Here is a 23,656-nt window from a genome sequence, read left to right as displayed (position 1 = left end):
ACTTGTTTGCTGTTTCAGCTACAAGATAAGATCCAAGGTTAAAACTGGATTTCCAGTGAGTGAGAGGAAGAATTGAAAAGAAAGAGAGACAGATGGTGAGTTGGCAGGTGGACAAAACTAAAAAGAGAAATATAGAACTTCCTGTTTTTTAAGAAATATTCGTCCTCTGTTTCGTTGTGGCGGAGCCAGGAGATGGAGGAAGTTGGGAACCACTGATCTAAATGACTGTTTGTAGGTAAAAGAACCGGTTTGTGGTGATAATTTCATCATCGACCTCCGTTTAAATTAGTTAAAAACGGTTTGTGCTCGTGTTCCTTGTCCACTCGATGTCGACATGTTCACAGATCTCAGCAGTAAACATGGTCGGTATAATAGTTGATGATATACTAGATCATTTCTTTTCCAAAACAACGCAAAGAAAAACTCCTCTAGTTGGACGAAAGCAGGACGTCCCATCAGAGCTGCTCACCGAGGCTGGATTCACACAGAGGACGATGACAATCAATACGTGTCAATATCATTATTTTACTGCTCCCAGTTGAGTCGGAGGCTCCACAGTCTGATTCCAGTAGAAATACCAACAACAGCCACCGACAGCTCTGGGCAGCTAACGCTAACAGACACATAGCCTAAACCATATTCTTCTTCTCTTATGTTGTTTTTCACTTCATAAAAGCGCAAACGTCAGGACAGCAGGCTGAAGACGAAGATCGTTTTTGATCATGCAGGTTTCTGTAAGATCTCATGTTTGGGGAATAGTTTCTAAGGTTGAAACGGTCCTGACTGTGGTTTCGCATGTTTTCTTACGGCCCTTTTCCACTAGCGCTACTCAGCTCGACTCGACTCTACTCAGTTTTTTTTTGTGCTTTTCCACTAGGGATAGTTCCTAAAACGTGACATCAACTGACTGCCGGCCACTGATCGGTCTGAGTTGCGAGTTAAAAAAAAAACACAACAGCAACAGCGACCACTGATCTGAACTGGGAAACTACACCGTGGTCCGTTGACGAGGTGCAGACGAGTGAGTTTGGAGTTGAGGAGGAGAGGATCAAAAACAGAGAGCGAGACGCAGGGCCGGCCCAAGCCTCCACGGGGCCCTAAGCAAAATTTTTATATTGGGCCCCCCCCTTGTCATTACGAATTATCTGGCATGTTTTTACCCATCTATGGTTTTTAATCATGAAATGGTACCAAATTCAGCTAAAAGTGCAGCCTGGGTTGATTTACACTTAATATTCAAATTGATTAAGTACTCAGTGGGATAATGAATGTCAACTAGGCTTACAACTAGAAGTAACTAAATAAACCAATAAGACAATGCTTGTATTGTAAACACATCATCTGCTTTTTTAAATTAAAATTTTTGGTTTTAAATAAAAGTAATAAAGTTATGCGACCCCGCCCACGTTGAGGAGGAACCGTGAGGAACTCGGCTGTAATGGAAAAGAACCTAAACCAAGTCGAGCAGAGCTGTAACTGTGTAGTGGAAAAAGGCTGTAAAATCGGTTAATTAAATCTGAAATGTGCCTTGTGTGTAACCAGCCTCAGACGACACAACGACTTTCCAAACAACAACTCTAAATCGCTTCATCATCATCATCAACGAGGAAGCAGAGGTCAAAAGTTCGACCCGTCTTTACTGTTGAGGTCTTTGTTTATTGCTGATAATAATAACTGACGGTTTAGGAGACTGAATAAAATCCAACTCGTGTCCATTCATTCACCTCAGTCTCCGTCTCAGTCTCCGTCCCATGATAATATAAATAGTCTGGGGGGATTCTCCGTAGCTCCCGTCCTTCACTCCAGTTTTTTTTTTTTGTTCCAGTCTTATACAAGTCCTCCTTCCGAGTCGAGCTGAACCATCTTCTCCACGTCCTTCCTGACATCTGGGAAGCCCTCCAGCACCGCCCGGAAGTCCTTATAGGTCAGAGAGAAGCACTGGCAGTCGGTCAGCGCCTTCACCGTGGCCAGATGTTTGCCTTTGGTCAGCATGCACGTCTCTGTTGCACACACACACACACACATAGAGTAAAGGGGGAAACCACAAGAGCGTGCTTAATGAGCGAGTAAACCGTAATGACGGCGATGAGCTCCGACAATTAATCCTAAATTAAATAACCAGCCCTGGACGAGTTTTTTTTTCTTTTTCCGGGGAAGCCTGCTTAGCCCTAAACGCTGGTGAGGTTCGCTGCCAAAAAGATTAGGACCGGTTCCCACTTAAAGCCTGAGAATTAAATATATCCCCCAAATTGGAAAAGATGAATTTATTCACTTTAGTTCAGCTGTGATTTAATATATTTAAAAAAGAAAAGAAAAGAAGAAGCTTCCTGTTCACCTGTGTTAGCAAACGGAAGCACGGATAAACAGTGTGATATATTAGTAGAAGAAAACATATTGATGTGAAATAATTAACCAAGATGGTAATTTGATAATTTAATATTTAATCATTTTAAAACCAGGGTGGCATTTTGGTTTTAAATGTCCACATTTTGAATATTTGTCACAGAGTTTTTGTTTTTTTCTCCAGTGTAGTTAATTTTATTTGTGGCGCTCACGGCGCCTAAAAATGTCTGGAGCGACATCTTTTCCTAGAAACATGAGTATCGAAGCAAATGTGTCTCATATTTGAAATTAAAATGGATTAACAGACATTCTTTTTCATTTTCAAAATATAGCTGCATTTTTTGACTTATAAATAAAATGAATAATCAATATGTGCAGGATGTTTTGAAAATTAAATCTTAAATGTTCTTTTCTTTATCATTTTAATTAAGTCACAGAATGAGCAGTCTTGGAGAAGAAAATGAAAATGCAGTTTGGAATATTGATTATTCATTTTATTTACGAGTCAAAAAATGCAGCAATATGTTGAAAATGAAAAAGGATTTCTGTTAATCCATTTTAATTTCAAATATGAGACACATTTGCTTCTATACATGACCTCCTCCTCTTCCTCTTCCTTCTCCTTTTACTTTAGATAATTCACAGAACGAGCTAAGAGCCGTTTCCTCTGTTCCGTAGTTCCAGTGAAAACTGAGATCTGTGGATTAATCCAGAGTGAAACTACTGGAAACTGTTCGTGAGTCAGAGAATCGGCTCCATGAGGCTTAAACTGCCCCGTGGCCGACGTGTGACCTCAGCCGGCCTTTGTACTGTGACACCAGCTGACAACATCAACAATGAAAAATACAAATAAATCCAACAATTTGGTTTATTCTTGCAGTCCCAGGTAAATTGAACAACTGCATGTTCCTTAAAAACTTAATTTTTTGCAAACTGAGATGCTGCTGCAGTTGATTTTTAGTAATTTTTTTCTTTTATTTAAAGATGCAGTGATGACAGGTGACAGGAAATCACATTTAACTAGTGCAATATTTTTTTTTTGTGTGATATGCATCTTTACCACTAGGCCACAACAACAACACAACTGCTTTCTAATGCTTCAAACACCAAATAGATCTGGGATCAGGTCCATTGTATTGGGTTTTGTATTGTATCTAATCTTAATAATGAAAGACCAATTCATTAATTTGATGAATTTAACACATGAAACATGAAACAAATTTTTTTTTACAGATAATTACAGTACAGATATTTTAACTTAATGGAAATGCAGCTCATGCGAAACGTAGCTGAATGTGTTTAACGACAGAGAAGAGCTTGTAGCACTTGCACTTTGTTGTTTCTGCTCATTCATTATATTCATTATATAACACCTGTACAGTGCAGTCAGTGCTTTGGTGTAATTATTATTATTATGGGATGTACTCAGGTTGATTTCCAGTTCATTTCACTGAGCTTTAAAAACGCACTCTGTTTTTAATCACCGAATATTTTCCATCACGTTCTTGAGCAGATTATTAAAAAAAATAAAATAATAAAAATGTGAGTAAATCCAACTCACCTCCAAAGAAGTCTCCGTCACACAGCTCCCTCTCGTACGAGTCCGTCTCCATCAGCACCTGGCCGTGGTCGATGAAGAACATGCGGTCGCCCGGGACGTGCTGTCGGACGATGACGTCGCCTTCCAAGAAAACCTCGTAATCCAGTTTGGGGAGGACGGCGTGGATGAAGTTTTCGTCTCTGCTCTGAAACACTGGCACTTTCCTCAGCAGCCGGCCGCACATCACTGTCAGGATTTGCTGGGAAAAAAAAAAAATTATTGTTAAACACGATTAATTCACAAGAAAGAGATGATGCAGATCAACAACAAAAAAGGCCGTGTAACCAATAACATATTATAAACATATAATCACATATCGAACAGTTTATACTGTAATAGCTACACACTTACACTGCATTACACAAGCATTACACTGTAAAACATATATCCTAATTCAAAATTTTTTTTACAGTATATTTCAAAATTATGAACTACATTTGTTTCTCATTTTTGCAATGCAAAGTTACTGTGTTATTCGTATAGAATTTTTCTGCTTTCTACAATTACAAACAAGTCTATGTACAATTACAGTTACAAATTTCATTAATTATCTGTTATTAAATATCTAGTTTGTTATTATAAAGGTCAAAGTGCAGCAACTTGAGTTGAATCCCTTTATTTAAAGTGTTATAAAAATAAAAATTGGAAAAATCTGTAAAATAACAATTTTCCTCTATAGAAACATATTTTAAAGTCACTTATTTATTATTTGCATGAAAATGTAGACGCTACACATGCTTAACTTTTCACACACTTGTATCATAATTAAAATCAATAACTTATTCTACATGAGTACAACTTTAATGTTGTTTTTAGTCTTGCAAAATATTGGCAGGTTATTGGTTCATAAATGTGAGAATTTGCAGCCATTATCTTTGTCACTGTTAATTGAAAGTTTTAGTTTTAAGGACAGTTGGTTTAACAAAAAAGTTTATCAGTGTATAAAATAACAAAAATTTCATCTTTAATTCCAGTAAAAGTAAAAATTAGATGCAGCTCCGTTGTCGCTTCAACAAATTGTATCTGGCACAACTTTCAACAAAGCGCTCTGCAGTCTTTTCCCAGAATTCCCTTTCTCTGCACCACTTCATACTTCACAGGGGTCATTATGGGATGCAGCAGCAGCCCAGAGATACGTCACCTCCTTCAGGGCGGACGACACCGTCTTGACGACGTCCTTCTCGTCGAACCACTTCCCTCCGTATCGAGCCTGGTAGTAGTTGTTGATACGGAGCTGCAGCTCAGGAGGGAGCTTCATGAAGGCCATGTAGTGCTCCAGACGACTCATCTGTGTGTGGAGGGGGAAAGAAATACATTAATGAAAACAAAAAGTATAGAAATAGAAATGTAAATACAGTAATGTAGGCCGATTTCTGCAGGTGGAGAAGTCTTCTACTAATATTCTATTATGAATTAATATTTACTTCCTTTAATTGTTTATATTTAGTTATTTTACTTTGTTCCATACTTTTATTTATTCAATTAAGTAACTTCTTTATTTATTCATTTCTCTTTGTTATTTTGTGTTGTGTTTGTGTTGGGGGTTATACACAGTATGTGACAGATATTGTTTGTGCAAGACATTGTGAGATGTAGTTAAACTATAAAAATGTCCATGGATAAATCTAATTTTTGAAACAAACTTTTAAAATGTAAATAATGTAAATCAATATTAAATGCAATATATCATATCATATCATATCATCATCATATATCAATATAAATATAAATATCACAATTTTCACAGGATTAACTTGGAAGTTCTGTGTTACATTAATAAACATTGATTAAATGTTGAAATGTCCCTTGAAATATACATAAATAACTGAACTCATTTGTTTAAGTTTTAATTCTAATTTATGTTATTTGTTGTTTATGCACTTTATATTTTCTTTGGTTTCATCTTATCTTCTAATGTGAACAACTTTGTAACTTAAATCAAGGTCACGACTGTTGAAATACAATAATTAGGACTCATTTCTTGTTCCTGATTAACTCAGTGATTATCGTTATTAAAGACATGGTGGAGGTGCTGTCGGACCTTGCTCTTGTACTCCTTGGCGGCCGGGTCGATGTTGGCGATCATGGTGGTGGCGTTGGCGACGAGGACGGTGTACATGAGACACCCGGACACCATGCTGACCATGACGATCCACATCTCGACATAATCTGAGGAACAAGACGCAGCAGCAGCTCGTTTAGTGACTGATGAGTCAGTCCAGTTTTGTTCCTCTCGTCTCTACTTAATCAATAACTTCTCACTTGTCGGAGCGTCCATGGAGCCGTAGGAGAGAGCGATCATCTGGGAGAGAGCTCGGAAAACTCCCCACGAGTACTTCACGATCACTGTGGCATTCTGGGAATAAAAAAAAACAAAAACAAAAACAGTTTTATCATCAGTGGTTCCTTCGGTTGGTTCGACCGTCTTGCATAATCAATATCACAGATTAAGTTACAATGACGTCTGAAAGTTTAAGTTCACCTGGTTAAAACATAAACAATGACTACAACAAGAGAAAGAAGCTGCACAGTCGGTGGAAATAAATCACAGATATTAAAAGTAAAACTAAGGATAAACTATAAACTCTCTATTGCTTTACGGTCCGATGATGAACAAACTATTATATAAGTTTTGATTCTCATAAAAGATTCAGAAGTAAATGTCAGAGTGTTTCAGACAGAGAGGAGGAGAGGAGCAGTTAATGTCTGATGAGGTTAATCTGACTGACACGTCACATTAATAATCACAGGAAATATTAAACAGTGTGGGGGATTATTGTTCTAATAAAAGACGTCAGATGGTTTTCTGCTTTTATTTCCAATCATCATCATCATCATCATCATCATCACAAAATCCCTCCGTGTCATCCTGAGTATCTCCTGCTCTTTATTATTTAATCTTCATTTTATTGTAAACTCTTTTTTCTATAGGAATCATGACTCTGGAGTTTTAGGTATCAGATTATCAGTAGTTATAAGGTTATCATGGTGATATACCTTGTTTAAAGGTGAGTCAGTCAAACAAATCCTTAATACAATAAATCAACAATAAATCCATTTTTAAAACTATTAAAGGGGAACTATGTAAGTCCGGTCTCTTCTCCTCTGTGTTGCTAACCCTCCTCTCGGCCGTGTGCATTGGTTTTCAACAAAGTCAGCGAGAAAATTTGTCACCGGTTCTGTTCATTATTTTTATGGACAGAATTTCTAGGTGCAGCCGGGGGCCGGAGGGGGTTCGGTTCGGGAGCCACTTGATTTCATCTCTGCTTTTTGCGGATGATGTGGTCTTGTTGGCTCCCTCGAGCCAGGACCTTCAGCATGCACTGGGGCGGTTTGCAGCCGAGTGTGAAGCAGCTGGGATGAGAATCAGCACCTCTAAGTCCGAGGCCATGGTTCTCGACCGGAAAAAGGTGGCTTGCACCCTCCAGGTCGGGGGAGAGTTCCTGCCTCAGGTGGAGGAGTTTAAGTATCTCGGGGTCTTGTTCACGAGTGAGGGGAGAACGGAGCGCGAGATCGACAGGCGGATCGGTGCGGCGGCCGCAGTAATGCGGTCATTGTATCGGTCCGTCGTGGTGAAGAAGGAGCTGAGCCGAAAGGCAAAGCTCTCGATTTACCGGTCGATCTACGTTCCCACCTTCACCTATGGTCATGAACTCTGGGTCATGACCGAAAGAACGGGATCCCGGATACAAGCGGCCGAAATGAGTTTCCTCCGCAGGGTGGCGGGGCGCTCCCTTAGAGATAGGGTGAGGAGCTCTGTCACCAGGGTGGCGGGGCGCTCCCTTAGAGAGAGGGTGAGGAGCTCTGTCACCAGGGTGGCGGGGCGCTCCCTTAGAGAGAGGGTGAGGAGCTCCGTCACCCGGGAGGAGCTCGGAGTAGAGCCGCTGCTCCTCCACATCGAGAGGAGCCAGATGAGGTGGCTCGGGCACCTGTATCGATGCCCCCTGGACGCCTCCCTCGGGAGGTGTTCCGAACGCCTTGGGGTCCCCCCGGAAGAGCTGGAGGAAGTGTCCGGGGAGAGGGAAGTCTGGGGATCCCTGCTCCGACTGCTGCCCCCGCGACCCGGACTCGGATAATGCGGCGGACAATGGATGGATGGAGCGGTGGATAACATTATAACACATTTTGATTTGGGCTGAATAATTAAAAAAATATGAGTTCGATTAATCATGTTTTTATACGACCAAAATACACCTCTCTGCTACTACTGAACAGCCATTGCCTTTTTCTAGCATTTAGGATTGTTATACAGTTGGACCGAGAAGTGGCAAAGTGCAAACACTACATGGGTGGGGTTAGTTGTAACGCTTTTGTTTCATGCAAATAATTCCATAAAATTCTATCTATATCAATTCTATCAATATCCTATGGGTTAATACTGTTTTCAGAATGACAAATGTTAAGCGGAAAAAAACTACAAAGTAATAGATAATTGTTCTGTGCTGATGTAGCCTACACAGTGTGTCTTATTTATTAAAGAAATTTTGATCAAAATGAACAAGAGTCAAAGAGTAAACAACAATGTAGCTGTCAACAAAGTCTGAATAGGTCTGTATGATGTTTAATTATCGTCCCACGTAACAGACGGGGTTAGGTGTAACAGTGCGTTACATCTAACCCCGTCTGTGTGACATCTTACTAAAGCCTAGCTAACATTTTTTGAGAGATGGTAACATGATTTAAATTGACGTTTTGTTTTAGACAACAAGTCAATAAGATCATACATAGTTGAATTCAGTAACTTAGACAAGCAGCTCAGTAATCAAAAGACAAGTATGACAAAGGAATTCACTTTTGTCACCTAAAAAAAACACTCTTCATCGTTTAACTTTGTTGTTGCGTCCCAAACTGGCAGGGGACCGTCTATTAGCTGTGTGAGTAACTGGCCAGAAGCATTTTGAGAGGGACCCAGTGTAAATGTCCGTGTTACAACTAAGCCCGCGCTAGGACGTGCCCCGCTCTCCCCTACGATGTTACCATGTGTATATTTGTGTAGTCTTGTCAGTCATAAAGAAGAGATTACTGGTTACGGGGCGCGTTTGTGTCACGGTGCTGCCGAGACGACAGCTGGGACAGAGCCTCCATCCTCCCTTAGATATTTATTAAACCATCACAATTACTCCGAAGCCGTTTAATTAATTAGTTAAAGGTAGAGTTGGAGCTCTCTTTCTAGGGCATTATGTGTGAATTGCTTGAAATCCTCTTCACACCCTGATTGCAATTAATGTAATGCTTTTTCACAAAAATGAATAAAGTCAGTCACCTGTGGAACAGACAAGCCTGTAAGAACGGCATCCAATCAAGTCAATTGGATCGTGATGTGTCAATCAAGCTGCCGTCTCTGTCCCAACAACTGTATTCTATACTTTCACTTTCTTGAATATAAATCCAGTTCAAATAAAATGCAGCATATAAAAACATCTGAGCTGGCGCATCTTGATTGACGGCCGTGATCGCGTGACTGCGCGTGATCGTGGGGTTGTCAGAAATTTGTGATGTCAAAACGGGGCCACGATCCAAAAAAGGTTGGGAACCACTGGGTTACAGGGTTAGGGGGAGGAGTCCAAGTAATTTGACATATTTTAGCATTTTATTAAAAAAAAGTAACACAGTAGTTACTTTTCCTGGTAATTAGTTACTTTTTAAATGTAAAAACCCAGTTATTTTTGGGGAAAGTAACTAGTAACTATCAGTAATTACTTTTTAAAAGTAACTGGGTTTCACCTTGATGTGAACCCAACGCTGAACAAGCCTAAACATGTTCTTGTGCTCTAGAGAGAAGTCTGAGGAAACGGGCTGGGACTTCTGACTTGTGTGTTTCTCTAGGATCTCCAACCCGACCTTTAAGTTGAAAATCCTGCACAGTGGATTTATCACCATCGCCGTCGCTAGTACGCCGTTCTTACCATCAGGTTTTCCTTGCGGACCCAGCAGTCGGTGGGGAACTCCTCCAGCATCGGCACAAAGTACTGGATGCAGCCGTTCCAGTGGCACAGCAGGAAAATCATCATGAACAGAGACAGGATGCGGAAGAACAAGCGGACGACCTCCAGGTTGGCATTGGACACCTGTCGCAAAGACACAATGACTCTTTAAATCAAAAGCTTCTTCTGCTTTATGAAAACCTTTCTGCTGCTGTGCTGCTATGGCAACCAGGTGTCTATCAAGGTGTGATCTGGGAACATGACAACAACAAGAACAAAGTGCATTGGCAGGGACAGGAAACATGAGCGGAGCGGACAGACGAGCAGCCAAGGTGTGGACGAGCCAACAGTTTAACTAAACCACTTCATCTGCAGGTAAAACTGAAAGTGAGTGCAGCTGCAGTGTTGTTGAGTATCTGCACAACCACAGAAAGTTTGGTGAGTTGAGTTAAATCAATTAATCTGGAAACTGTGATGGACATTTGTTTCCTCTTTCAAAATAAGAGCGTTTAAAACCTTTGGGATTTTGACAGAAGGGATGGACAAAACACTGAAGAGAATCAGTTTGATAAAAAACAAACAAAACATAAAAGTTAAGTTTCCCTTGTTCAATATAACAGATAATTAAATAAAGTTACCACACTAACTGAAATATATCTCCTTTTTAATGTCTGTCTGCCATAAACTGTTGTTCTATCTTTAAAACCTGCTGTTTTAGTTTAGTACAATTACTTTCCTTTATACCAGATTGCTGTTTTATCTTGTCTTACCTGTGATTTACTTGAATTGTTTTCTGTTGTCCTTCACATCTGTCCTTAAGTTAAAGCATTTCGTCTTGCATTTTATGCATGAATTGCGCTATATAAATAAAGTTCATCATCTTTTATTATTATCTACCACGACAGAAAAGCTTCACATTATTTGTGCAGGACGATAAAACTCCAACATCTTCAGCTTTTTTTTTTACCAGGACTCTGTGAAAGATTCAAGAAACTCAACATTGCAACATCTGGAAGTCAAACTACACAATAACTACACTGCACCACAATGGAAGATTTACTGAATTGGACTCGATAAAAAACAAACACAACTTAAAGTAATGGCTGAGTTAAGACGGAAGCGATGTTGATTGAAATGAAGGCCGATCGCATCGGTGACCAGAAAACGACTGAAGCTCCTCAGGATTAATTTTAAACCGGTACGAGTGAAGGATGAGGAGCGATGGAGCTCAGTGTCGCTGCTCTGAATGAGGAGGATTAAAAGTAAACAGAGATGGGTTTGTGTGAAATTAAGAAATCAATTAGCGAGGACACGCAGCTTTATTTGCAGAAGGTGCAGTCGCCACGCTGACGCCAAAAGAACCTCGACTTCAGCCACTTGTAGCCGATTAAAGGCTCCCACACAACATGCATAATGCAATATCAAGACGGCAGAGAGATGGATTATGTTTCATCATGAGACGACCACGTGAACATAAAATAAATTTGAGCTCTACTTTTCTTCGGCCCCGTGACGTCTGAGCTGTAAAGTGCAAGTTCCCGTGTTTAGAGGAAATAAAGATTTCTAAAAAGACTTCTAAAAATAGGTAATGACGCAATTTTTTTGATCGATGAGCCTCAGATCTCGTTTCACCGATGACATTGTGAGAGGTTCAAAGTCAGATTTGTCACCGGAGCCCTGGTGCGGTAAAGGAATCTGCAGGAGGAGAAAAAATGGTCGATTGAGTTTCAGAGGAGGTGAGATCTGAAGGCTCGGACTCACCTTCTCCACCTCGTTGAAGAACCGGACGAGTCTGGACACTCGGGCGAGTCGGATCAGACTCAGGATCCGCACAAACATCAGGATGCGCATCATCTTGTTGGTCTTGGACGGGTTGTCCTCGCTCTGGTACTGCAGGTCCTGGGACCGCAAACAGGGGGGGAAAAAAACGATATCTATTATCTTTATTTAAGTTTTCCAACCCATCATTTCATTTTCTTTACTTTCTGTAAAACTCTTTCTAGTTTCTAATTAACCATGATTGTGTTCTATTCATATTTATTTCTGCATATGTATAACCATAACCGTACTGTATATGTACCAATATTAGAACAAGCAATACAGTGTATATACAGGTGCATCTTAAAGGGATAGTTCAACATTTTGGCAAATTGGCCCATTGCCATAATCCCTATAGTCATAGCAGTAGGTTCGTTACCTTTAATTGTCGGTGCAAGCTATTTTTAGAACGGCGGAGCAGAGCCGCGAGCTGGTCGGAGCTACGCTACGGAGGCTAATAGGATTTCTTGGTTTCCCTCATCAAACTCATCAAATACACAATCCAACAACTCCAAAACGCTCTGGTGGACAAGTTGTGAGCTGCACATTCACCACGCTATGAGATAATAACACAACGTTACCACACAGAGTTGTTTTAGAGGGAAATTCATGCAAAACCGCTGATGTGTGCTCCCGTCGGGGGCAGTTTTTCATCAACAGTCTCTGTATTTCCCTCTAAAACAACTCTGTGTGGTAACGTTGTGTTATTATCTCATAGCGTGGTGAATGTGCAGGTCACAACTTGTCCACCAGAGCGTTGTGGAGTTGTTGGATTGTGTATTTGATGAGTTTGATGAGGGAAACCAAGAAATCCCATTAGCCTCCGCAGCTCGCGGCTCTGCTCCGCCGTTCTAAAAATAGCTTGCACCGACAAATAAAGGTAACGGATCTACTCCTAAAACTATAGGGATTATGGCAATGGGCCAATTTGCCAAAATGTTGAACTATCCCTTTAATAAATCAGAATATCATGGATGTCAGCAGTGTTTGCAGGTGTTTTGAGTTATTTAGCTGATTGGTGTGTGACATCATTAGGTTACAACAGTTTTCACAATATTCAAATGTTTTGATTCACTGAATTTTGGGGTTTAAATTAAATGTAAGTCATAACTAAAAGAAAAAAAAGACATGAAATGTGTCTAATTAATCTATACTTGAATTGAACCACTGAAATAAATGATTCAATGATAAATGAACTTATTCAGATGCAGTTGTACATATTATTATTAATAATTCTGGAGAATGTTGTATACACAAAACTGTACAGAATGAAACTTTTATATTTATTTTTACCTTGTTTTGTCATATGCTGCTGTAACACGTACATTTTCCATAAATGGGATCAAAAAAAATGTGTGTGTGTGTCTGCTGTGTGAGATGACACATGCTGCAGCACATTGTTTGTTTTCTGCTGCTTCGACAGTCCGTTGGTGTTTTTTACCGCGAACAGCAGGATGTAGCCGATCGGGAAGGCAGCGATGACATCCGGTATGAACCATGTCCTCAGGTAACTGACTCGGATTCTCTTGATGTCCAGAATAGCTTCCTGAGAAAGAGATAGAAAGAGAGAGAGTTAGAGAGAGAGCAGAGCAGCAGACTGAGCAGATGGATGGAGACGCCGTGCAGCACGTGCCACGATCAGATGTATAATTTAACACTTGAACTGAACCAATATTTTGGGAGTTTGTCCAAAAAAACGAAACGAAAAGGAGGAAAAGAGAAAAAGAAAGGGAAAGAGGGAAACAGACAGTGATGCCAGATGATGAGCTGAGCAGCGTCCTTAAAAGAAAAAAAAAAAGAAAAGAAATCTGAATTAATCTGACAGCCAACGTGAAATTGTTGCTGAGGCACACGCATGAATATTTCAAAACGAGGCAGAAATCGACCGAGAATAAATCTGGGCAAAAAAACCAGACGTGGAGTAAACACCACGGCGACACACGGGCAGCGGACGACAACAACAACAGCAACACAGATGGGTCATTTGTGATTGGCAAGATATAAGTCACAAAGCAGGAGCAGATGAAAACAAACAGGATATAGTCTGCATAATACTTAATTGGAAACGTTATACTTCTCATTCATCCAATACAATAATCCCTGTTATAAAATCAAACAGCAAGTGCCAGTTTCACCCGCGTCCAGGAGACGAGGGGGGGGGGGGCGGAGTTTGTTAATCTAGCCTTTCGTGTATTGAGTAGATTACAGATGGGCCAGAGATGGATTGTATGTGCTGCTTGTCTGCACAGGGATTATAGTCCTCCAGATTGTGTCTGAAAATAGAGCAGAGCCACTCTCACCTCCCCGTCCTCTGTTATGATGCCCATCCGAAAATTCAGAGCCACGTCGATGAGGAACAGCGTATCCGAGAACACGTTGAATCCCTCCCAGGCCAGGCCGCTGTTTCCGTCCAGAAACGCTATCTCCATGGGGATGCCGATCAGGTTCAGAAACGTGATGGCCATCATGCACATGATGTAGTAACTCCTGTGGGAGAAACATCACAAAAAGGAAAAAAAAAACACACTTTTGAGAAACCCTTAGATCTTTTTTTTCCCCCTCTCTCTGCTCGTCTCAGTTCATTTGCCAGAAGCAGCTCATTAGACAGTCGAGCTGCTGCGGCGGCGGCGGCGGCCGGTAAGAGAAGCTGATTTTTCCCTCTGATACTGTAACAGCACATATACACTAACACCAGCCAGGGTTCAATATCCAGGCTCAAGTAGCTCTGCTCTGCTCTCTGATCCCCCAATTGTTTCATTTCCATCTCTGTTTTCACTGCATCTGATCGTCTTACGTCCTAATAACAACAATACTGCATGGATAATGCAAAACCACCCGTCTATGAAAACATGTTCTTAAAGCAGCCACTTGATCTGATCCATCTGTTTCCCCCCATAATCCTCCTCTGTTATCCTCACATTCACCTCCCAGAGTCAGAATAATAATAAACATAATAATAATTTAATGTAAATTAAATTCTCCTGTAGCCTACTGCTGTTCAAATTTTTGCTGTTCTTTTATTATTATTTTATGTTTTGTTTAGTTGTTTTCTCCCTCTGTTTCTATTTTTATGTTCACATCTGCAGACGCGCTCCCAGCAGTGTAGCACAAACCATTAACATAATGAACCATAACGAACCATTTCACTGTTGAATCATGCTTATTTGCAATCACGCAATAATAATATAACAACATGAGTCAGGCAATATGCAAAAAAAATAATACAGAGCAGGGCTGCAACTCATGCTTACATCTGCAGATTTTGTGTTTCCTCTAATAATTGACCAATTTATATAATCCTACAAACTGTCAGAAACTAATGAAAAATATAAAAGCACACATTTTTTATATATAGCCTATATATAACTGCTAAATCTGTGAAATTGAGAATGTGGGAATAGAAAAAAAAATCATTTATCAAGAAAGTAAAGTCAGTTATTGATTAATTAGAGTAATAATTTGGATAAATAACAATAAGATAACTCTGTATTAGGCTGTTTAATTAACAACCACCAGTAAAAACTTCCTGAACTTCACCAGGCACAGTCTCAGTCCCAGTGGGTGGGGGTGCGGGTGCAGGCAGGGTCTCGGGGACACGACTGGCCTGAATCTATCAGCTGTACTGTATTAAATACCTCATGAGGCTGAAGGGGTGAATGACAAAGACTCCGCTCTCCAGCTGTCGGATGCACTCCTTCTCCACGGCCACTTCGCTGCCGTACACGTACAGCGACTGTCTGTTGAGCTGCGGCAGAAGCATCGCTCTCCATCCACAGGTGGCGAAGGTGCATCCCTCAGCCGCCGCCGGACCTTTTAGCTTCTCCATGGCCTCGACTCGACCCCGGTCCGGTCCGGTCCGACCCGACGACCTCGCTGCCCTGAGATCAGCCGAACGCACAGGCCATCCTACTTTTTTACTCCTCCTCCTCCTCTTCCTCTTCTTGCTGCTGCTGCTGCTGCTGCTGCTTCTCCGGGGGATGAGTGCAGTCTGACTCTAGCCGTCCTGACCTCCCCTCTTGGTCACAAGGTAATTTTCCATCAAGGCTCCCAAACCTCAGGGCTTATTGAAGCTGTGTGGAGCCAGGCGAGTGGATACCCGCCTTTCTCTGCTCCCTCCCTCTCCCTCTCCCTCTCCCTCTCCCGCTCTCTCTTTCCCTCTCTCTCTGTCAGCCTCTCTCTATTTCTGCCCCCACCCAACCCCATCCACTTCTTTTCTTTTTCTCCCAGCTCATCAACTATTCAGTATCTGTGTCTCATCCCCACATGAATCAAGTCATGTCAAGAGGGTAAGGTCCAGTTCACATTAATACTGAAGACAAAGGCATGTGTGTGTGTGTGTGTGTGTGTATCAGTGTGTGTGTGTGTGTGTGTGTGTGTGTGTGGAGGGGATCACAATAACTGTCATGCGAACTAGACATCTGGCAGCGTGTGCAGGGACAAGTTGAGTCTGGGCCGTCGTCTCTAGCAGGGATGTAATTAAACACTGTAGCGTGTTACCTGATGCTGTATATATGCTGCAGGCTCCCAGCCAGCTCCTGTTTGTGTTTGTGTTTGCTCTGCACATCTTCTTCACATCAGCTGAAAAACAAGGCACGTGGGTTGCAGCGTTTCATCTTGAAGCATTACAGACTCTAAAAAAAAACTATAGCCGTTTTTATATTCACAGTGAGAAAAGTTTGAGAAATAAAATTTAAAAAAAGATATATACTATATGGAAGTGGGATTAACTGAGGGTGTCGTGTCAGTTGCAGCTTAGTGCATGAGATGAGATGTCTAATAACAAGAGGGACGTTTTCTGAGATTATTTGTTTTTAGGACAATAAAACAGAAGCACAGGAAACACAAAAAGTGATGATAGATACTGAAGTGTTTTCTTATAGTCTCAAAGAGTCTAAAACGTCCAGGTGCAGACTGATGTGCGTTCTGCAACAGGCCGCAACCTCTTGTGACCTCTGGAGCAGATAAAGCGGCTTAGAAAACTGTTGGATGTCGAACCTATTGTAGTCTGTATCTGGGGAGCATTAAATCCCAAAAACTACACATTTCAAATAACCTGGTAATCTCGTTCTGGAGACAAGATCGAGCCGAGTGAGAGATTCTTTTTTTTTATATACAGTATATATATATATATATAAACCACCAATACAGTCTTTAAACAGGTTGATAAAAATGATAAAAATGGGTTGTTTTTCATTGCTGCACAAACTGAAGTAACATATAGTAAACTACGAGAGCTAGTAAAGAGTGTTTTCATGGTTAGATTAAACAAATATGTGGGGACAGACGCTTGGGGAGATAATATCTTCTGTTGTTACTCACACGACCACAAGAGGTCACATCATGGAAAACATGATCACAGCCCATTTAGGTGAAGTGAAATGAAAAACTGTGGCTTCAGTGTTTCTCAGTTACTTTTAGACACGTCTAAGGAGTCTGAGCGTCATCACCAACCTTCAGTCTGATATTATCTGACCAGTAGAAGAGTCTTTTACTCTGGTTTGGTGAAGAAACACAGATGTTGCAGCTGGTTTGTAGATGTTGTTGATCATTTTTCTCTTTAATAACAGACTGTCTGTATGTGACAAGTTCCTTTTTCAGCTGAGTGAGTATTTCTTATGTACAGTAGGCTATTTATCAGGCTTGTGCATGACGATTTATCATATGTGTATTTGTGTATTTTTGTACTTTTGTGTGCTCCTACTGTTGTGAAACAAATTGCCCCACTGGGGACAAATAAAGGCATTGATTGATTCTATACGGGAAGAACATTTTTTTTTGCTGCGAAGCTCAAATAAATAAAAAAGAGAAGAGACAAAGAGTGCTTACACTAGTGTTTGTGTAGACGTGTTGCTGGAGGCTTCCTGCAGCCGGACAGACAGAAGAGGAGGTCAGGACCTCGGCTGTGGCCTTACACCTCTCCTCCTTCAGGGGGCGGCTTTCTGCAGGATCAAAGACCAAAACACAGAGCGACCGAAGTAAAGAGGATTTCAATGCCACTGTATTCAGCATTTGTTTTTATAAAGTGCATCTACACTCTGTCTCTACACGGTCTAATCCTGTGGAAAACACACAGAGCAAAGATACAGCAGAGTGTGCTTCAGGTGGAGGTGCATATCTATCACACAGCACAGCGACAAAGAACAACAATATGCTTACTTGCTGGTTTATCTAGCACACAGCTGGCCTCAAACTAGAAGAAGTGACTCAGTATTTCTGCTTACGCATGGCTTTGCTGTGCTGACGCACTGTAATACCCAGCAGACATGTGAAAACACACATAGCCTCAGTATTGTTGGGGAGAAAATTAACATTTTTCATATTACAAAGCTCCCCAACTCACTGTGGTGTACAGTCTGCTGTGTACTGTACCCATCAGCAATATGATTTTACAGAACAGAAAATATCTGCCAAAGTCGCTGGCACAGAAATCCTGCGTGGTGGCTGATTTTCAACTCAAAGAGACTTTTTTTAAATTATTATTATCACTACAAAGTAAAAAAAACTTGTACAGTTGCACAATTTAATATAACTAGCTCTATTTGTAACTAGCCGCTGGGAGACAGTTTATAGTTCCCTGGATTATAATTAGGATAAAAAAAATCATTTTGACCTTTTAAAGAGATGTTCACCACGTTTGCAGTCCTAAATCAGCCTCTGTAAACCTGTAAAATTTAATCAGAGTCATCCCTTTGTTCCCTGGGTCCTCTGTTCCCCGTTTTTCCCCAAAAGGACCCAGGGAACATGACATTTTTGGTCCCATACCTGGAAGTGGAGTTGTGACTGAATTGTCCCATTGGTTTGGTTTAAGGCAATGAAGAAAGGAGTTGGTTAAGTTTAGTAAAAAGACCAGGTAGAGGCTAGACAGGCCAGATAGAGAGAGTCCAGATAAGTAGAGTCCATTGACCGGCAACAGCGGGGAACATAGGACCCTTTTTGGAAAAACATAACAAAGAGAGTGATACAGTCTGTAGAAAATATTAAAATTCAGCATACATCATGCAAAATGTGTGATATCAACAATATCCATTTTCTGTCTTTTTTAAAACAAATGCTAATCTCTTTGACACAGCCACATTTCAAATTTATTTCAAATGTAAAAACTTGAATTTCTTGTGCACATTTAAGTATGAGAATTCTTTGTGAAAATCACTTTACAAATTAAAAACCATTTTGAACCCCGGTTTGAACCCATGTAGAACTCATGACTTACCATTTCTTGTTGGTTGGGAACTATGCTGACCTACTGGTTTCCCTATGAAAACACATCATATAGCCTATATTAAATCAAATATCTTTAAATACTGCAGAACAACCAAGGTATTTTCAACACTGATTTTTTTTAACCTGATAACCAATATTACAAGTCATGTTTTGCCCACTTTACAAATTGACTTTCCATAATGAAGATAACCCAAGATATCGACCCTTCTTGACTGATATTAACACATTTGATGCAAATATTTACATTTTCCTATACTATCGGTTTGGCTCTTTGGAGGTTAATAATAGCCCTACGCCATGTTTGTTTTTCTGAAACTGATGTTTTCTGGGTCAAAAAATGATATACTTTTTCCTCGACCAAAAAACAGCCTTTTCTCCACGCTAGAAGACAAAAGTCCGAACAAATGTCACTAACTGGTTCCAACGAGCTTATTTTACATTGGTTTACTCGGATCTTTCCATGTATCAATCTTGTTTTGTTATATTTCTCTGTGTGACTTCCTTCACTCTTCCATTGACTCTCTTCCCGCGGCTGTAGATAGAACGTCATCTGCGTCATCGTACACTACATTTCCCATCGGCCCTTGCGGACGTTTTTTGATCACGTGATTTTGTATAAAAGCGGAACACGTGTGTTTGATCCTATCGCTCATTTTGAAGGTGAAGCATCTGCTAGCCGGACTTCGTACACTATAAGTAAGTTACATAACCCGGGTTAACAGCTTCTGTTTTAAACACTGTTCTGTCTTAAACTGCGCTGTGTTGTTTGATATGAAAATGTTATTTATTTACGCTGACACGGCGCACAAGCGGCCGTTTCTACATGCGTGTGTGTGTTATCACATTAGCCACTGTGAGCTAACTTGGTAAGCGTTATGCAATGTCTCCAACCAGCTAGATAACGCTGAACAAGCACATCTGGTTCGACCTACAATCGATCCATCATAGTAAATCAATACATCGGTTTATATTAAACGGTTATATCCGCGAAGTGGTGTTTCGTGTTGTATGTCGTGTCGACCAGTTGATGCAGTCATGTTAACGTTAGCTGATGTTGCATCACCTCAGCTTTCTCCAATGTCACAGTGGTTCTGTAATTATAGCAATTATGTTTCACTCGAACTTGATTTTCAGGATCTGTTAATCAGTCGACTGCATGTAACAGAGTAGATTGTAATAGTAGTAGTTTTGTAGAAATATAGATGAAACATTCCCATTCACATCCCAATATGATCAAGTTGATGTCTATTTAAGCACCAATTTGGTCTGTAATGATTTTGTCAATTGAATTAACTTGACGCATCTTTTGTGACCCCACTGTTGGTCCATATTACGATAATTAATGTATTGTCTTGTGTGCTAAAGAGGCACCAAACTTTATATTTTGAAAACTGGAATGAAAAATGTGCTTTTTTTTATTACTATAATGTCTTAGTACTCAATTTGCATGTTTTTCTAGTTTTTAACATTTCAGAAGCTGGAGAAAAAAGATTGTCATGCTTCTGCAGGGTTAGTTTTGTCAAACTGATTCAAAAACAAACAAGTAAATTTACTGAAGCGGTGCTTGATTGGTGTTGCTCAAACTTTACATTAGTGAATTTGTTGATTCTTTTCATCATTGAGAGAAGCGCAGGTGTTTTAATGACATTAATTTTAATGAAGGAAGCTAATGCACAGAAGTTACACACAATACAAACCCTCTGAAACTACATGGCGCCAAGGTAAATCGACCTATATCGTAAACTTATGAGCTGAAACCTCTGTATCACTGAACCAGAGCTTTTTCTTCTGGGGAAATGCACAACAAGAAGCAGCAGTTAATGTTTCTAAAATGTCCTCATGTCTGCAGGTGAAGAGACAGCGTGTCCTTGTTCCTCTCCAGTCTGAAGATGTCGGCTCTGTCTGCAGCCAGTGTGGAGTCTGCTCCCGTGACCGAGGCCGCGGAGCAGAAGAAGCCTCTGAGGCCGTGCTGCGCTTGTCCGGAAACAAAGAAAGTCAGAGATGCTTGGTAAGCGTGTAGCCCCAGAGACGGAAACGCACGGTGAAAAATCCTTAAAATATTAAAATGGTTTTTATTTTTCTTCCTGCAGCATCATTGAAAAGGGAGAGGAGAGCTGCACACAGCTGATTGAGGCCCATAAAGACTGCATGAGGGCGCTCGGGTTCAAGATCTAACCACTCCATTTTCTGTCTGTGTGTGGTAAGTATCAGATTTAACCGTTACAAACTCAAACTGGCTCAGTCAGATTATTTTTAGTTTCTCACCTGTGTTGCAGTGTTGTGTCCTTCAGATGATACTGATTCAGGCATTACTGAATTACCATTGTACTAACGAGGCATCTAATTAAGTTTAAAGTTACCATCCCAGGCGGCTACTTTTTTTTTTTTTTTTGACTTGCACAACTGATATCAAAGGCTTCAATTGAAAACAAACGCACATGACTGGGAGGAGGGTGAGCAAAACAGAAGTGACCGGACTTGCAGATTTGCTCAATGATGCAATTTTATAAATCGTTAAAGTCACCAGGTGCTCCATTAGAAACGCTGTCGGCGTCTAAACTAAAACATCAGTGAGCATCAGCCTCAATATTTACACAGACGGGTTAAAAATTTAATTAAAGTATCTTGGAAAATAAGAGATGATTATCCAACATAATGATACACATGAACAGAAAATGCCCCATAGCAACAGTTGCACCAGTGCCCTACATAAGGGAGCACACGCCATGATAAAAAAGCCAGAGGTATCCTTATCAAAAATAAATTGCTGCCCACTGAAGATTCTGCACAAGTGCCCAGAAAGCATGAATATTACAGAATATTTCCCCTCAACGCACGCACACACACGCTCACTTCTCTTACCACTTAGTAGTTTAATGGACGGTGGAGCTAATGGAAGTTTATACTTGTTTAACTCACAGTTCAGTGACCTGCACCTGTATGCTCAAGAGCATCAGATCGTACTCCTTGACTCCGGATATAAACCTTAATTTGAGTCTCTGTATTTCCAATTACAAATGATTCAGAATGAAATTTAACTTTTTGATATGAGCCCAGAATCTGTACAATGTACCAGAGAATTATGAGTAAATGTGAAATAAGCAAATACAGACTAAGTGTTTCTTGTATAAAGTCAACCCTGGATATTTGCAGTATAGAAAACAAATATATTGATCTTTATTTATAGAGCAGTGTTAACAAAGTGCTTTACAATCTGCCACATAAGGACACAAAAGGTAAAGATAAATATGAGTAGGCAAGGAGAATAAATATTAAACAAAACACACAATCCAGAATCTAAAGTAAAACAAGGAAAAATAAATCTGAGATGCATTAAATTAAAAAAAGATCAATGTAACACATGCAGCAAACTCGAAAAGAGGGTCACATGGCGCATGAAACACGCCTGAAGCTCAGTTCATGTTTCAGCGGCTTCATGTTCACTTGCTCTAGTAAACGAGACTCTGTCGGTGTTAAACTGATGTTTGAGGCTCCAGATGAATCCTGTTTCTGCTGTAAATTTGAAATGTATAAATCCTAAATTGTGTTAATTAAAATGTGTGGAGCTGATTGTGAATGTCTGCATCGCCTTCTCCTGCAGTGTGTTGCTGTGTGACTGGAAGACAAACCTGGACGTTTCCTTTCTTCTTCCTCCCCCCCCCTCCTCTTATTTATACCTGGACGTGAAGGGAACTGTGACCTCGGCTCCGATGGTTTGATCTCTGCTGTGAAAACTGCTTTTGTTTTTTAAAAGTCTGCAAAATCTGAGAAACTTGTGATTGACTTGTCTGAAATTGAATAAAAGTTCTATGCAATAAGCCCCGTTTGTATTTGTGTGTGTTTGTGAATCAGTGTTGTGTATGATATTAAATGCCAGTGTAGTTATTAAGTGTTATTAATAGCGTCCTGTAGTGAAGGTCCTGTCTCGCTGTGAAAACGGTTGCTGGCCACAGTTGCCGTCCCTGGTATGCACTTAGGCTTAAAAATAACTCCTGCCCCTGCAAAGTCAATACTTCATGTCATATCTGCATTCTTCCTCCACACTGTGTCACTGGTGAAGTGTCGGGCAGAGGACACACACACGCACATACACACAGTTTCACACATTCATCTGCAAAATCTGCTGAAAACATTACAATACAACGAGGGTATTTTTTTTATAAAGTCACAGTCTGATGTTTTTGAGTGAGTAGTTGCAGTTCACAATTTATAATGGTAACACTTAAAACAATGGGACTTCTTTTTGCTATAAACTGAACAAAAGCAAATTAAAATCAAAAATGACTCAAATTGAATAAAAGCTCTTGTGAGAAATTCAGCATCATGATGGATATTTATTGAAGGATTTATAAAAATACAAAATGACAAATCATGCAACTTAAGTTCCTCTTGTTGCTTTTTTTTTTTGCAATAACAGGATCTAGGTAGAAACATTTTCCAATGTTAGCAATGAGACTTTTTTCTTTGCTGTTTTACATTTTTTTTATTCTTTCATGTAAAGTCGGTACAAAATACACTTCATTTGCACCGACTCTACATTGTACCTAAGATGTAAGTTCCAACTGAACATGAGCTGAACCACCTGGTTTCATGATAAACACGTGAACACCTGTTGACAGTGAGGTGGATGTTTGTGCTGCACAATGAGAGTCCAAATTACAGATACACATGTAATCTGTGTCCATGATGAATATTTAAATTTCAGATTGTCTCCTGTCAACATCAGCAGTCACACTACCAGTCGTCAGCA

General features: G+C 40.3%; 2 protein-coding genes across 3 annotated transcripts; one reads left to right on the top strand and one right to left on the bottom strand.

Annotated features, from left to right (window-relative positions):
• Positions 1-1,639: 1,639 nt before the first annotated feature.
• hcn5 (hyperpolarization activated cyclic nucleotide-gated potassium channel 5) lies at positions 1,640-15,647 on the bottom strand. The gene is made up of 10 exons (XM_085765520.1): positions 15,321-15,647; positions 13,986-14,172; positions 13,127-13,231; positions 11,629-11,766; positions 9,850-10,011; positions 6,206-6,299; positions 5,985-6,112; positions 5,085-5,231; positions 3,905-4,142; positions 1,640-2,000 (listed from the first exon to the last, which is right to left on the bottom strand). The coding sequence occupies exons 1-10, from the start codon at positions 15,509-15,511 to the stop codon at positions 1,828-1,830; spliced, it is 1,563 nt and encodes a 520-aa protein (XP_085621646.1). The 5' UTR covers positions 15,512-15,647; the 3' UTR covers positions 1,640-1,827.
• Positions 15,648-19,492: 3,845 nt separating this feature from the next.
• Positions 19,493-22,725, top strand: cox17 (cytochrome c oxidase copper chaperone COX17). 2 transcript variants are annotated; one of them, XM_085766057.1, is made up of 4 exons: positions 19,493-19,602; positions 20,756-20,914; positions 20,997-21,106; positions 22,508-22,725. In XM_085766057.1, exons 2-3 carry the CDS (start codon positions 20,796-20,798, stop codon positions 21,079-21,081), a joined length of 204 nt encoding a protein of 67 aa, XP_085622183.1. In that variant the 5' UTR covers positions 19,493-19,602; positions 20,756-20,795; the 3' UTR covers positions 21,082-21,106; positions 22,508-22,725. The 2 variants fall into 2 exon arrangements, with proteins under 2 accessions (XP_085622183.1, XP_085622184.1); XM_085766058.1 differs by having other exon boundaries at positions 19,495-19,606; positions 20,764-20,914.
• Positions 22,726-23,656: the final 931 nt, after the last annotated feature.

Source organism: Trachurus japonicus, chromosome 21, assembly GCF_045865225.1.
Source record: "Trachurus japonicus isolate A0001 chromosome 21, Traja_1.0".
Taxonomy (NCBI): domain Eukaryota; kingdom Metazoa; phylum Chordata; class Actinopteri; order Carangiformes; family Carangidae; genus Trachurus; species Trachurus japonicus.
The sequence above is the reverse complement of the archived record's forward strand: the minus strand, read 5'-3'. Positions and strand labels throughout refer to the sequence as shown.

Bases quoted from the DNA above. Each gene is read 5' to 3' on its own strand.
- hcn5 (XM_085765520.1), bottom strand. From the start codon at position 15,511: ATGGAGAAGCTAAAAGGTCCGGCGGCGGCTGAGGGATGCACCTTCGCC. The intron at 11,767-13,126 runs GTAAAAAACACC...TTGCGGTCCCAG, and splicing joins GCTACATCCTGCTGTTCGCG to GACCTGCAGTACCAGAGCGA. The intron at 10,012-11,628 runs GTGAGTCCGAGC...TCTTTGCGACAG, and splicing joins TCTTCAACGAGGTGGAGAAG to GTGTCCAATGCCAACCTGGA.
- cox17 (XM_085766057.1), top strand. From the start codon at position 20,796: ATGTCGGCTCTGTCTGCAGCCAGTGTGGAGTCTGCTCCCGTGACCGAG. The intron at 20,915-20,996 runs GTAAGCGTGTAG...TTCTTCCTGCAG, and splicing joins AAGAAAGTCAGAGATGCTTG to CATCATTGAAAAGGGAGAGG.